The 14,711-nt window shown below is 38.8% G+C and overlaps 1 protein-coding gene across 2 annotated transcripts in view; it reads left to right on the forward strand.

The window, feature by feature from the left end:
- The window catches only part of hexb (hexosaminidase B (beta polypeptide)), a 30,399-nt gene extending 19,585 nt beyond the window's left edge, over window positions 1-10,814 (forward strand). Inside the window, exons 10-13 of one of the 2 annotated variants that reach the window (XM_063049242.1) lie at window positions 2,193-2,367; window positions 7,039-7,129; window positions 9,066-9,170; window positions 9,385-10,814. In XM_063049242.1, coding sequence (XP_062905312.1) covers window positions 2,193-2,367; window positions 7,039-7,129; window positions 9,066-9,170; window positions 9,385-9,460 — 447 coding nt within the window. In that variant the 3' untranslated portion in view covers window positions 9,461-10,814. Of the gene's footprint in view, window positions 1-2,192; window positions 2,368-2,766; window positions 2,939-7,038; window positions 7,130-9,065; window positions 9,171-9,384 lie in introns of both variants that reach the window. The other variant, XM_063049243.1, reaches the window with a different exon arrangement.
- The last annotated feature ends 3,897 nt before the right edge of the window (window positions 10,815-14,711 follow it).

Consider the following 14,711-nt stretch of genomic DNA (forward strand, 5'->3'; position numbering starts at 1 on the left):
ACTTTCTAAGTTATAGTCCTGGGTTAAATCCTAGAATTTTAATGTTAAGTATCATGTACAAACCTATGAAATGGTTACTTTTGAGAATCTTGTATTCCATGATTTGCAGAGAAATTTCAACTTTGGTTTTGTTAGCATATGCTTGCTCAATATAGCTTCTAACTATCTTGCTCAAATGCTTGCTTTGCTTGGCTTGCTTTTAATTTTTTCATTAATAGGCTAAAATAATTTGAAATCATGCTTTAATTTAGTTAATCAGTTGTGATACTTGAAATGAAATGGAGTACGTTTTTGAATTCCTGATGCACTTTCAAATGCATAAAGGGCTAATCTATAAAATGCCTATTTTAAAATGTGCAGACTTGCATGTCAAACTGCAGTGCTGTTGTGGTTTTTGTCCTCCCACTGCCCACTGCTGCCCTAGCTTTGAGCCTGAATGGGCTGGGAAAGGCTTTGGTAGTACGTTGAGGGATAAAGCAATGTTGGTGGTGGGGGTGGGGGGGGGGAGCGGCACTGGTAACTTGTGGAGAACAAAGATTTCAATTTGCCTTTAAGTTTTAGTGCTTTTATTCACTAAAGTCTCGCATCTATTTAGCAAGGAGTCTGTTCTTTAAAGTGGAAAACATTCATGGGTAAGAGTATAAAAAGGAAATGCAAAAGCTGTCTATTTAAATTTTTGGTCTAATTGGATGATAAGAATGCTACTTTGATATTTTCATTCCTTTAATTTCTGAATAGCTTTGAAAGCTGAATACAGTAAAGCATTTTGAATTGGTGACAACTGTAGAAAAATAAACCAATCTTGCAGTCTTTGTTGGCGGATTACTTAAGAATGAAAGGGCCTGGACACAATTGTTCAGTTCAATTTGTATACCAAGGATTGAAAGGCAAGTTATGTAATATACAAAGATTGGAGATGAAGATCAATACATAGCTGATCTAACACTCTTGACCTTTTTAACATGTGGTTTAAGCAAATAGTCAGTATACATGTGTTAGGGATGAACAGTAGTCAATTCTAAAGGATGGGTTATGATTTGTATGAAGGTATTTTATAAGGAATCTCAGCTGGGAGTATGGAGAAAATCTGTGTCAGGCTAGTGACCTTGCCTGAACTGATCAAAATACAACAGCATGGATAAATTGGTTTGCGGTTAAATAGCTACTTAAGCAATTAGTATAAGGGGTAATGCTAGACTTGCTTGTAGATGAGGAACTGGGTGGCAAATGCAATTTTATGTAGATGAAGAAAAGTGCAAAGGCAGAATTGTCGGGGGGGGGGAGGGGGGAGTATGAGGAGAGGAAGTAGTTGCCTGGTTTAAATACAACTTCCTAAAGATAAAATAGTTGGACTTAAATTTAAAAAAAACAAAACTATTTGATTTAGCCAACTGTTTAATGAGTTTAATTTTTAAAAAAAAAACAAAGCCAGAATTATAATAGTGGTAGTGAAATCTGGGATGAAGCAGGTGCCGTTTTTCCAAAAAACTACACATCTTTCATGATCTAGTATTCTTCTTGACTGCCCTTTGAAGTACTTAGCAAGCTACTTGGTTTGGGATTGCTTGCATATGAGAATAAATTTGGAAACAAATTTAATAGGTAGTATGCGCAGGAGTTGGGAGTAATATATGAAGCTTTAATAATGACCACTTGATGGAATCATGAGCTTTAGAGCTAAGATCTACTGTAGAAGAAAAATATTTCAGGAATGAGTAATACCTTGGCATAGGAATACCTGTTAATGCAATTGAATCTGTATTGCAGAAGTTACTGTGCAGGAGAGCACGTTTGCCTCGAACTGCACTGTAATTTTTACATGACCAAAACTTCAGTGTTCTCAGTAACAAACTAAGCGTTCCCTTCATTAAATAAATTAGATAAGCTTTAATGTACTAGTTTGATTTGGTCTTTGAACAAATTTAGATCAGAAATCACAATTGGCAGTAATAGACTTTAATTGTCATAATTAAAATTTTAGGCAATGTAGTAAATTCAGAACCAAATTCTTAGAATAGAATGAATATTAAATGGTGTTGAGCAAAGCCCTATACTGCAAAACTGCAATTTTTTGGATTTTTTTTTTGATCAACTTGGAGGTTGAAAGGAACTCTGCTTTTGGAGTCTTTTTTTGATAGAAGTACCTTGTTTGTAAACATTTGGCTTCACTCAGTTATAATTTCTTCTTGCAGATTAAGCCAGACACTGTAGTTGAAGTGTGGTTGTCAAGCACTATGAAGGCAGAGCTATCTAAAGTAACGCTAGCTGGGTTCACAACCATTCTGGCAGCACCCTGGTACTTAGATTACATTAGCTATGGACAGGACTGGCGAAAGTACTATCAAGTTGAACCTCTCCATTTCAATGGTTGGTTGATTTCATTATTAATAAGAATGTCTGTCTTTCCATTGGCACTCAACTCTGCTTACCAGCAGATAACAGCTAATTAGATTCCAGTTTCCCCTTGGTACACAATTGACACTAGCTGATATTTACTAAAATTGTTTGCATTATTCTAATATGCTTTTCTGCAGTGATTTATAATTTGACTTTTTTTTATTTGCTATGTTCAGGCTGGTTTCTCTGCAATTCTGATAATGAAATTAAAGACTTTGAAGTGGAAGGAGTTAAGAAGTTTACAAATGTCTTAAGCAATTTTAATCAAAAATCCTGACTTCCCATAAGCCTTGAAGTTCATTATTGTAAGCTAGAATGTAATTGTGATGTGGGTTTTTCTTTATATTGTGTTTGTTTTCTGGATTGTAGCTGAAGCCAGACACCATTATTCATGTGTGGAAAGGTGGCTACCAGAAGGAAATGGCTGCTGTAACAGCTGCTAAGTATAATGTTCTCCTGTCCTCTCCTTGGTACTTAAATGTTATTTCTTATGGTCAAGACTGGCAGAGGATTTACAGAGTGGAACCTAACAGTTTCAATGGTGTGTTTGAAGGAAGTTGACTGTCTTGAGCATTCATTTATGCCTGCCTAGATATTATTCTGATAAGTCATGAACTTGAGTGTTTTTAAACACTGTCCTACAATGTTTTCAGCAATTTTGAGGGGAGTCAAGGCATGGGAACTCCTAATTGTGGTCAACAACTTAAATCTAACTAAATGAACAGATCTTGGAATGTATTGAAAACAAATGCACCTTTCTGAAACTGTTCAGAATGTTAACTACAAAACTGAAGGTTGTTACAAAAAGACTTGGTATTTCCTGTGCAGTCTAAATCTGCTGATGTAGAACATAAAGCAGTTCAGGAACAGGTCTTTCATCCCACTGTGTCTGCACTGACCACGATGCCATTCTAAACTAATCCCTTCTGCCTGCACATGTCTTGTATCCTCTATTCCCTGCTTATGCATGTTTGTCTGTCATTACCTTACAAGTGCCTCAAACTTAAGAATCTGACTCAAGTCAAATGGCTAGAGGAGGCAGCTAGCACAAATATTTATATGGACATTCTGTAAAATTCTGAAATGGATGAAATCAAGGTATTAAACAACCTACCTAACTCGAGTAATAATCAAAGATCAATATAGAGATTATATAGGGTTAAAGTTCAAAGGAGTTGGGTCAATTGTAGGTCCAGTGGTGACTCAAGCAAGGATATGTTGGCTTTTATTACAAGAGGATCTGATTGTAAGAATAATAAACCTTATTGTAATTGTGTAGTCTTGAGTATGGCTGTGATTTCCACGCCCATTAAAGGATATACTTGTCATGGGGATCATGCAGCAAAGATTCATGAGATTGATTCTAAGTTTGTGTTTTAACTGTACAAAGATAGCAAATAGATTAAGGATGTATTCTCTAGAATTTAAAATGGAAGATCTCAATGTACAGTGTGTTTAAAGTGTATGACAGCTCACATGCTCGACTGTTTTCTATGGTGAGGAATAGAAGACCACCCATGGGCAGCACATTAGTGTTGTGGTTAGCTCAGCGCTTTACAGTACAGGTGACCCAGGTTCATTTCCCAGTGCTGCCTGTAAGGAGTTTATACATTCTCCCTGTGACTGTGTGGGTTTGCTTCAGGAAGCTGTAAGGAGTTTATACATTGTATAGACTGCTGCAGAATTCCTGTTGTTGTAGGAGTTTATACATTCTCCCTGTGACTGTGTGGGTTTGCTTCAGGTGCTCTAGTTTCCTCCCAAAGTTGAATCACTTGCTGGCTGGTAGGTTAATTGGTCACTGTAAACTGTCCCATGATTAATCTAGGATTAAGTCGGGAGATTGAGCCGCACTGCCCAGCAAGGGCCTACTCCGTGCTGTAGCTCAAATAATAATTTTAGAACCAGGTGTAGACCTTTTAGGACTACAAAAGAGAAATTTCTTTTATAAGGGATGATGAGCTTTGGAATTCTCCACCCAGAGCTATTGTTCAAAGTTGAAATTAATATCTGAATAACAAAGCAAGTTGAGGAATATGGGAATACTACTGAAATATGTTGCAATAAATCAGCTTATTGGGATCTTAAATGTTGGTGTGGGCCTGAATGGCAGATGACACCAGCTTCTAGTTATTCTTTAAACACTTCCTTAACTCGTAGAGTACAAAACAAGACAGCACAGGGACAGGATCTTCTACAATGTCTGCACTCATCACTCAGATCTTAACTGAGTGGATCTGCTGGTTCATGTGCCATTGGGGAGGAGGTACAAGAGCCAGAAGATCCACACTCAACATTTTAGGAACAGCTTCCTCCCCTCTGCTACTTGACTTCTGAACAATCCATGAAGGCTACCTCACTATTCCTCTTTTTGCACTTTTTTATTGTAATTTGAAGTAATTCTTTTTACACTGTACTTCTGCCTCAAACAACAAATTTCATGACACATGCAGGTGATAATAAAACTGATTCTATCAAAATGTTGCTTAAACATTCTTGTGTGCTTCTATCCCTTCCCTGGCAGTATGTATTTTCAAAAAAAAAAAGAAATTGTCTCGTGTCTCTTTTTCAAACTCTCTCCTTACCATAAACCTATAACCTCTAGTATTTAGCACCTTGCCTTGCTACCTTCAATAAACTAAATCTCAGAGCACTACTTTAGAATTGTGCCTCCTAATATTGCCTTATTCAGTGTAACAGTTCACAATTTTTTGTCATTAAATTACGTCTGTTTGTCGGTCCAATCCACCAACTTGTCAGCATTCGAGACTGTTACAGTCCTCTTCACGTCAATAAAGCTGTCCTGAATATGCTCAAGCTCTTGCTCTTATTGTTCTGTTCATATTTGGAACTGGACTCCTATTTCTTTGCTACAGTAAAATTTCCTTCCATTTTTCTTATCCAACCCACTACTCTATGGGCCAAACAGTTAGCATGCTAATCATTGTTTCTCAACTCTACACATACTTGTTCTTGATCATTTCAAGTTGCCCACTAGCACTTCTTTCCTCCTCCCCTCAGAACCTTGAATCAGAATAACACTCAGAACATGCTGGAGGAACTCAGCAGGTCGGGCAGCATCCGTGGAAGGGATCAGTTGATGTTTCGGGCCGGAACCCTTCGTCAGGACAGGTTCCGGCCCGAAACGTCAACCGATCTTTTCCACGGATGCTGCCCGACCTGCTGAGTTCCTCCAGCGTGTTGTGAGTGTTGCTTTGACCCCAGCATCTGCAGAGTATTTTGTGTTCTTGAATCAGAATAGTTGGAGCCCATCTCTAATCTTTAAGCCAGTTCTGTTGCCACAGCATTGTAATTTGGATGGCTAATTATATCTGCTTCTCTAGAAAACTTTAAATGTTGTAGGTACATTAAACCTCCTTATAGTCTTGGTTTATACAGATGGAAGCTAGTCACTTGACCCATACAGCTAGATGTGTGACCCATATCCCTCCAGGCTATATTTATCCATGTACCTGTTAATATCCTTTAGACATTAATTATACCTGCCTGTGCAGCTTGCTGTGGTAGCTCATTCCATATGACAATTAATCTCTGGAGAAAGTTTCCCTTCTGATGCCTTTTTATACTTTCCCTTTCATTGTAAGCCTATACCCTCTAGTTTTAAACTCTACAAATGCTTGGGGTGTGAGTAGCCTGCAACCATCTAGATTATCCATCTCCCCCTCCCCAAATGATTTCATATAACTCCTGTGAGCTCACCTCTTGGTCTCCCATGCTCTAGGGATGGGAGTGGGGGTAGAAGTCTTAGTCTTTCCTTGTGGTTGGAACCTCTACTACTTGCAATTTACTCGCAAATATTTTCTACAACCTTTCCAGCTTAATATCTTGAAGTACTAAGCAATCAAAATTGTATACAGTCCTGTCCCACTAATGAGCTGTAACATGACATCCCAGCTACTGTGCCTATTGATCAGCTTGATTTGAGGCAATCATGTTCAATGCTGGCCAGAACTGGTCTCTATGCCTCAGCAATCTAAAGGTTTACTTTCTGGGAATAAAAAGATGAGACATGACGTCTGTAGCAAGGTGTAATCCAAAAGTGTGTTTGGGTCATTGGTGCGTCACAGAAATGGATGTGGACAAGGGGGACTTCTTGCTGTTAAACTGTTGATGACAGTGTGGATGAGCTAAAGTCCATGACAAATGGAGTGCACAGCCACCTAAAGCACCGGGGGGTGGATTTGCTTCAAGGTGAAAGTTTGGATTAGGATTTTGAATCAAGTGGAACATTGGATGTTAACATGAAATGTAATAAAGTGGAACGAAGTAAAATGCTGCTTATTTAACTTGAAACTATATGGTGTCCAGTTTTTCAATTACTTGAGTATTTAATCTAAATGTATGCAAGTTATTGGTGTCGGGTCTTAGGACAATTTTTATTAAAATTGTCCCAGGTGAATTGGGTCTCATTTCAACTTGGACTTTTATGTTTGTAATCCTAAAGTTGAATCTATATACCATTCAAATTGTTAAATAGTTAAAATATAATTAATATTTAAGATGTAATCTGGAATCATTTTCCAAAAAGTGGATAATCTTGTGATGTCAATAATAAAAATGAGAAACAAAGATTGGGTGTGATTATACTATATCTCAAAGTAACCATTCTCATTTCAACTCTAGGAACTGAAGCACAGAAGAAGCTGGTGATTGGGGGAGAAGCTTGCCTCTGGGGAGAATTTGTGGATGCAACCAATCTTGCCTCGCGTTTATGGTAGCAATTCTTAAACTGCATTCCATAAGTGATTACAGATGGACTTACTGTTTTCATTTTCAAAGGGAATTTGAATTGCTTTTCCTTGTGTTAATACAAGTTTTTGACTATTCTGCCAAATAATTGGGTTTTAATTTTTAAATTTCAATTATGAATCTACAGTTCCTTATTAAGCCACAAATTGTAGTATTTGTTATAGTTTAATCTAGCTGTTAGATTGCAACATTTTCTGCATTTGGTGTACATCATAGGATTTTCAGTGGCTGCAAAGAATGTGGAAACAATGCTCTCGGGGGTGGCCAACCTTTTACATTCCATGCGTCAGTTTTTTTTTCACACGTGTTCAGATGCGCCATATAACTCTTGTACCCCCCCCCCCTCAATTCTTGTAAAAATGTTAATATAGAACTCGTGCGTGGAAAAAATTGACACATGGAATGTAAAAGGTTGGCCACCCCTGTATCTAAATAATTCATAATTTTGTGGATTTTGAGAACCTCCCCATGGATGAGAAGGTGTTATTACACAGAAAAGACAACTTGGATGACAGTAGTGGAATCTAAATATGGTAACAAGGTTTCTGGAAAAATCGCGGTCAACACAGTCAAGTTATATGGTGCTGTACTTGAGGTTATAACTAGCAGGATAGATGAGTGAAGTATTGCAAAATCAGTGCTTATATCTCAGTGCCTTAATAGGAGACTTAGCAATGTATCTTTTGGCTAAAGCTGGAATTGAAAGTAAGCTGTGAGTATGCAGAGGAGTTGCAAGGATGTATTTGTTGTGGGGTAGTTGAAGAATCACGGTACTGTTTAGCCAAATACTGTACACCTGAGGGTGCAAAACAATGTGAAATGGGCCAATCTGACAATGAGGTGATTAAATTCAAACAAAAAAATTTGAGGACATTGATTAAATTGGGTTCTTGTGCAGTCTGAAACAAGAGGCATTAAAGTTACGGAAGCAAGCTCGGTAGCCTGAAGTAACCATATTGATCACTGAGCTTCCATTTGCACTAACCTTGCTGTGAAATACAGCAGGTTAAATCCATTTTCTTCCATAATGACTAAATGTAAGGTTCTCTCTCTTCCTCTCTCCTCCTCCACCCCCCCCGCCCCCATTCTGAGGTAAAGAGAAAGTGGAGTTCTAGACTGAAGTCATTCTCTTTAAGGGATTTTTGCAGAATTATCATAAAGACTTGCTAACAGTCCAAGGGGCAGTATATCCATCTTGGACTAGCTGCAATCTCAAATTCATTAAACATTCCCACAAAATTAGTGTACATGGGATTCAGAAAGCGTTGTGAATTGAAGCTTGGTTAATGGACAGAGAATCGCAGAGCTTATGGTTATTTTGGAGTTTGAAGGTCAAGTGTATACATTTACAGAATGGGATGGCTGTTAAGACCACCTATATTTTCATCCAAATCATAAACATTACAAACAAGAATGCCCAACAGAACACTTATCAGATTTTCAGTTAGGAGAAACAAATATTTTTGGAGTAATAATTACCATGCCTTTGACATGGATGCACCATGACCCACTAAGTATGTATAAAACTCTCTCCTAACTTACAGTTTTGGGCAAGATCTTTTGAAGTCGCTTGAACCACAAGGCACCTAATGCTTGGGTGTATTAGAAGCTTGTAACCTTGATATAAGCTTTCAGTTGTCCCAAGGGTATTGTGCACTGAGCTGTGCTTTATTTACAAGGCTTTTAAGGATGTAAATCCAACTTTGGCATGCTGTTTTCAGATAATGTCCTGATTTTATTTGTGCAGAAGTTGAGTGCAGTGACAGCTTGGTTCACCAGATATTAGTGAAACTTTTTAGGCTCAACTGTAATAAGAATGTCTAATTTGGGGCTATTTTCTATTAATGTCGGATTTGATTGCATCTTGGTTACAAGTCTTGCATTTAAACTTTTCTTTGAAGGCCTCGGGCAAGTGCTGTAAGTGAGCGCCTTTGGAGCAGTGAAGAAACAAACAATCTGAGTGATGCGTACAAAAGACTAACAAAACACCGGTGCCGCATGGTCCAGTAAGAACTTTTTTTTTTCCCCCTCCCACTGAGTACTGTGCAATATTTTAATTACCCGGAAACTTCCTGTTTCTAGACTAGTGTGTAGATCCTAACTTATGTTTCAACTTTAATTTTTTTTAAGTGACTTAATGGATTGATAATTGCTCTTGAAACATCGAGGTTTCTGAGTTCAAACAATTTTAAACTTGAATGTTTTGATTTTGTTTTGTAGACGGGGCATAGCAGCTGAACCTCTGTATATCGGCTATTGTGATCACAAATTCAAGGCCAAGAAAGAATTCAACTGAATTCAGATTTTTCTCTTGGAGAAATATGCCAATGTTATATCTTGATCTGAACAACATTAACTGCATTATTGAAATGGTAAATTTTCATTTAGAGAATTGATATTTTGAACAAAATGTCATTTTTATATAAAGAATGGGAAATATTGTATAATATTTCAATATTTTTGTAACTTCTAAATTTGTTTCCCTCTTTCTGGACCATGAATTTACTTTGTCTTTCCAGCAAGAGGTGGAAGTGCTACCTGTTTACATTGACCAGCGTTGTAGAACAATAGCATAGGCTGAGACCCTTCAGTCTGAGTTTCAGCCCACAGTGAAATCTGCTTATTAATTTCCATTGATGCTTTCTGATCTGCTGAGTTCCTCCAGCATTCTGAATGTTACCCTGGATTTTCAGTACTGGTGCTCTTTTGTTGATACAAGCCACTTAGTCTAGCAAGTCCATGTCAGCAAGCTGGTCCTGATTTCCTCTAAGCCCCACCCTTCTATATACCTATCCATGTGCTGCTTGAATGAAAACTATTGTACCTGCTTCAGTTAGTTCTTGCAGCTTGTTCTATATATACATCACTCTGCCTGGGGGCAAAAATTGCCCCTCTGGTCCCTTTTAAAATCTTTCCTCACTCTAAATTATTCTCCCTAATTTTGGACTCCTCTACCCTAGGGAAGAGATTAGCATTCACCTTGCATATGCCTCTTTTTAAACATTTCTATAAAGTTTATCTCATTCCTCTATATTCCAAGGAAGAAAGACCTAGCCCAGCCAGTCTCTCCCTATAATTCTGGGTCTTTCTGGCAGCATCCTCAAATCATCTGCACTCTTTCCCGTTTAACCATGCCTTTCCTATTACAGGGTGATCAATTGCTGCCTTACCAATGACACGTGCAACTGCAGTATAACTGCCAGCATGCTAAATGCTTTTTCACCACCTCATTCAATGAACTATGCACTTGTACTTCCCAGTCACTGTCCTTTTACACTCCCTAGTGCCCTTCCATACATTGTACGAGTCCTACTCTGGTTTGACTCTTCAGGATGTCATGTTACACTGGTCTGTATTGAAATCCATTTGCCACTCGTGCCAACTTAATTGATCAAAATCTTCCTGTAATCCAGTCACCTTCATTATGAATATCACTATCTAATTTTGTTATAGCCTAGTTAGTCTATTTTAGTGTTTCAAATTTTACATAGTTGAAATGATAACTTGTGTTTTGAGCTTTCTGCAGTGAAAATGTATCAATTATGCAAAGCCAACAAATGTGTGGAATGTACTATATGGATTTGTTCATTTGGTTGAATAATCACAATAAAAGTTTTTAATTTCTTGACAGACTAAAGTCTCATGCTGGTAATTGAGTGGCACTCATGAACATTTTGTACATACAACCTTCCATCAGAATATTGACAGTTGGCTGTGAAGCTGATTTGCATCTGGCATTTCCTTGTATTTGGTTACAGACTACCTTTTCACTTGGTAATGGAGGGGTTGTGGGGAGAACCATAAAGAATATGGCAGATGGACAGATGTTTTCTTTGTGTTCATGGCATTTATAAGTTTCTGATCTCACTTTTGGCCATCAAGCTGCCCTTTAGCAGCAACATCTAGGATGTTGTTTCTGTGCATTCCTACTGTACTCAATCTATTCCAAAAGAACAAATTTCATACATGTTCTAGTTATTTGCTGGTCATGGGGTAGAGGGATCTAAAATGGCTTTTCTTGATAAGTTTAAATAGATCTCCTCTTGTGCACTAAAAGTAGATCCTATTACGTCAGGACAAAACCATTGCCAGGTTTGGATGCCCTTGTACCGTTTGGGGAAGGTCTAGAAAATCTGGACTGTGTAGCTAGACAGATATCTAGAACAAATGGATTGCCAAAGTAAAATGAGAAAGAAAATCTCAAACATCTGGATGTTCATGCACTTAATGTTGATGGTGAGCTAACTTCAGATTGGTGAGTTGATTCTTCCTGAATCAATGAAAATGTTCGATTCAAGAATACTTAGAAATAAAAGTATTGATGTACTGCCTTTTTATTAATAGCTCCTGCTTTCTTGTCCTGTCAGCATGTTGTTTTTAATTGAAGCAAGTTCGCTGCCAGACAGCCCAACATACAAATCAAAACAAGCAGTATCTGATTTGGCACAATATTTTGAATTTGCTTATTGATATGTAAATTTAATACTACTTTCCATGCTCTAAAAGCTTTTACTCAATTTGAAATCCAGGAACTAACGTGTGCTGAACTCAGTTTATAAGCAGACTCTGGCTGAGGCATTGTCAAATCCAGTTAAATAAAATGATGAGTGAATCCGCTTTTTACAAGTTATTTTAAAAGCAATAAAACCTTTGTGTTTGGCCACAGATGTTAGGCTGATAAATGATTAAAGCATAGAGATGCTTTCCATCATTAGCCTGGGCATACAATATAAATGGAAGGAGTTATGCCAGACTACAGTTTGAGTACAACATACAGATTTGGTCACATTTCATCTCTTCCCCCCCACCTCCCCCAAACACCTTTTCCAAGAAAGGGTGGAAGAAATTTGAAGATAAAACTGAGAAGCCTTGGAAAATCATCTATTTGCCTTGCCTGTGTGATCAAAAGCCAGGAGACAAACTGGATGTTAATTTTGTGGACAGTTTAGAGGGGATATGGGGTGGTGGGGGGGGGGGGAATGGTCTGAGTCTGGAGCTCTGAAAGAGGTAGAAGTTGAATCCTTCATTATATCATACTTGGATAATGTGGATTTTACTTGAAGCGGAATGACCTATACTTCTAAGGGTGGAAGGTGATCATAGAAACGTAGAAAACCTACAGCACAATACAGGCTCTTCGGTCCACAAAGTTGTGCCGAACATGTCCCTACCTTAGAAGTTACTAAGCTTACCCATAAGCCCTCTTTTTCTAAGCTCCATGTACCTATACAAAAGTCTCTTAAAAGACCCTATCATCTGCCTCCACCACTGTTGCCGGCAGCCCATTCCATGCACTCACCACTGAGTTTTTTTATGTATATATATAAAAAAAAACTTGCCCCTGACATCTCCTCTGTACCTACTCCCCAGCACCTTAACCCTGTGTCCTCTTGTGGCAACCATTTCAGCCCTGGGGGAAAAAGCCTCTGACTATCCTACATGATCAATGCCTCTCATCTTACACACCTTCATCAGGTCACCTCTCATCCTCCATCACTCCAAGGAGAAAAGGCTGAGTTCACTTAACCTATTCTCATAAGGCATGCTCCCCAATCCAGGCAAATTCCTTGTGAATCTCCTCTGCACCCTTTCTATGGCTTCCACATCCTTCCTGTAGTGAGGTGACCAGAGCGGAGCGCAGTAGTCCAAGTGGGGTCTGACCAGTGTCCTATATAGCTGCAATATTACCCTCGGCTCCTAAATTAAATACCACAATTGATAAAGGCCAATACACCATACACCTTATTAACCACAGAATCAACCTGCGCAGCTGCTGGGACCCCAAGATCCCTCAGATCCTCCACACTGCCAAGAGTCTTGCCATCATATTTGACCTACCAAAATGAACCACTTCACACTTACCTGGGTTAACTCCATTTGCCACTTCTCAGCCCAGTTTTGCATCTTATCAAGGTCCCGCTGTAACCTCTGTCAGCCCTCCACACCATCCACAACACCTCCGACCTTTGTGTCATCAGCAAACTTACTAACCCATCCCTCCACTTCCTCATCCAGGTCATTTATAAAAATCATGAAGAGTAAGGGACCCAGAACAGATCCCTGAGGCTGAATGGTGACTGACCTCCATGCAGAATATGACCCATCTACAACCATTCTTTGCCTTCTGTGGGCAAGCCAGTTCTGGATTCACAAAGCAATGTCCCCTTGGATCCCATGCCTCCTTACTTTCTCAATAAGCCTTGCATGGAGTACCTTATCAAATGCCTTGCTGAAATCCATATACACTACATCTACTGCTCTTCCTTCATCAATATGGTTAGTCACATCCACAAAAAATTCAATCGGGCTTGTAAGGCACGACCTGCCCTTGACAAAGCCATGCTGACTATTCCTAATCGTATGAACATTTGGAGAGGTATAATAAATCCTGCCTCTCAGGATCTTCTCCATCAACTTACCAACCACAGAGGTAAGACTCACAGGACTATAATTTCCTGGGCTATCTCTACTCCTTTTCTTGAATAAAGGAACAACATTCGCAACCTTCTAATCCTCAGGAACCTCTCCTGTTCCCATTGATGATGCAAAGATCATCGGCAGAGGCTCAGCAATCTCCTCCCTTGCCTCCCACGGTAGCCTGGGGTACATCTCATCCGATCCTGGTGACTTATCCAACTTAATGCTTTCCAAAAGCTCCAGCACGTCCTCTTTCTTAATATCTACATATTCAAGCTTTTCAGTCCACTGCAAGTCATCACTACTATCACCAAGATCCTTTTCCATAGTGAATACTGAAGTATTCATTAATTACCTCTGCTATTTCCTTGGGTTCCATACACACCTTCCCACTGTCACAGTTGTCAGGTCTTATTCTTTCATGTCTTATCCTCCTGCTCTTCACATACTTCTAGAACGCCTTGGTTTTCCTTAATCCTGCTCACCAAGGCCTTCTCATGGCCTCTTCTGGCTTTCCTAATTTCATTCTTAAGTTCCTTCCTGTTAGCCTTATAATCTAGATCTCTAACATTACCCAGCTCTCTGAACCTTTTGTAAGCTTTTCTTGACTAGATTTATTACAGCCTTTGTACACCATGGTTCCTGTACCCTACCATAAATTCCCTGTCTCATTGGAACATACCTATGCAGAACTCCACTCAAATATTCCTTGAATATTTGCCACATTTGTCTGTACTTTTCCCTGAGAACATCTGTTTCCAATTTAAGCTTCCAATTTCCTGCCTGATAGAACCATAATTCCCCTTACTCCAATTAAACGCTTTTCTAACTTGTCTGTTCCTATCTCTCTACAATGCTATTGTAAAGGAGATAGTGATCATAATTCTATTTCCAAAATGCTCTCCCACTGAGAGATCTGACACCTGACCAGGTTCATTTCCCAATACCAAATCAAGTACAGCCTCTTCTCTTGTAGGCTTATCTACATATTGTGTCAAGAAACCTTCCTGAATACACCTAACAAACTCCACCCCATCTAAACCCCTTGCTCTAGGGAGATGCCAATCAATATTTGGGAAATTAAAATCTCCTATCACGACAACTCTGTTATTATTACACCTTTCCAGGAT

The sequence above is a fragment of the Mobula hypostoma genome, chromosome 5 (genome assembly GCF_963921235.1).
Source record: "Mobula hypostoma chromosome 5, sMobHyp1.1, whole genome shotgun sequence".
Classification (NCBI taxonomy): Eukaryota; Metazoa; Chordata; class Chondrichthyes; order Myliobatiformes; family Myliobatidae; genus Mobula; species Mobula hypostoma.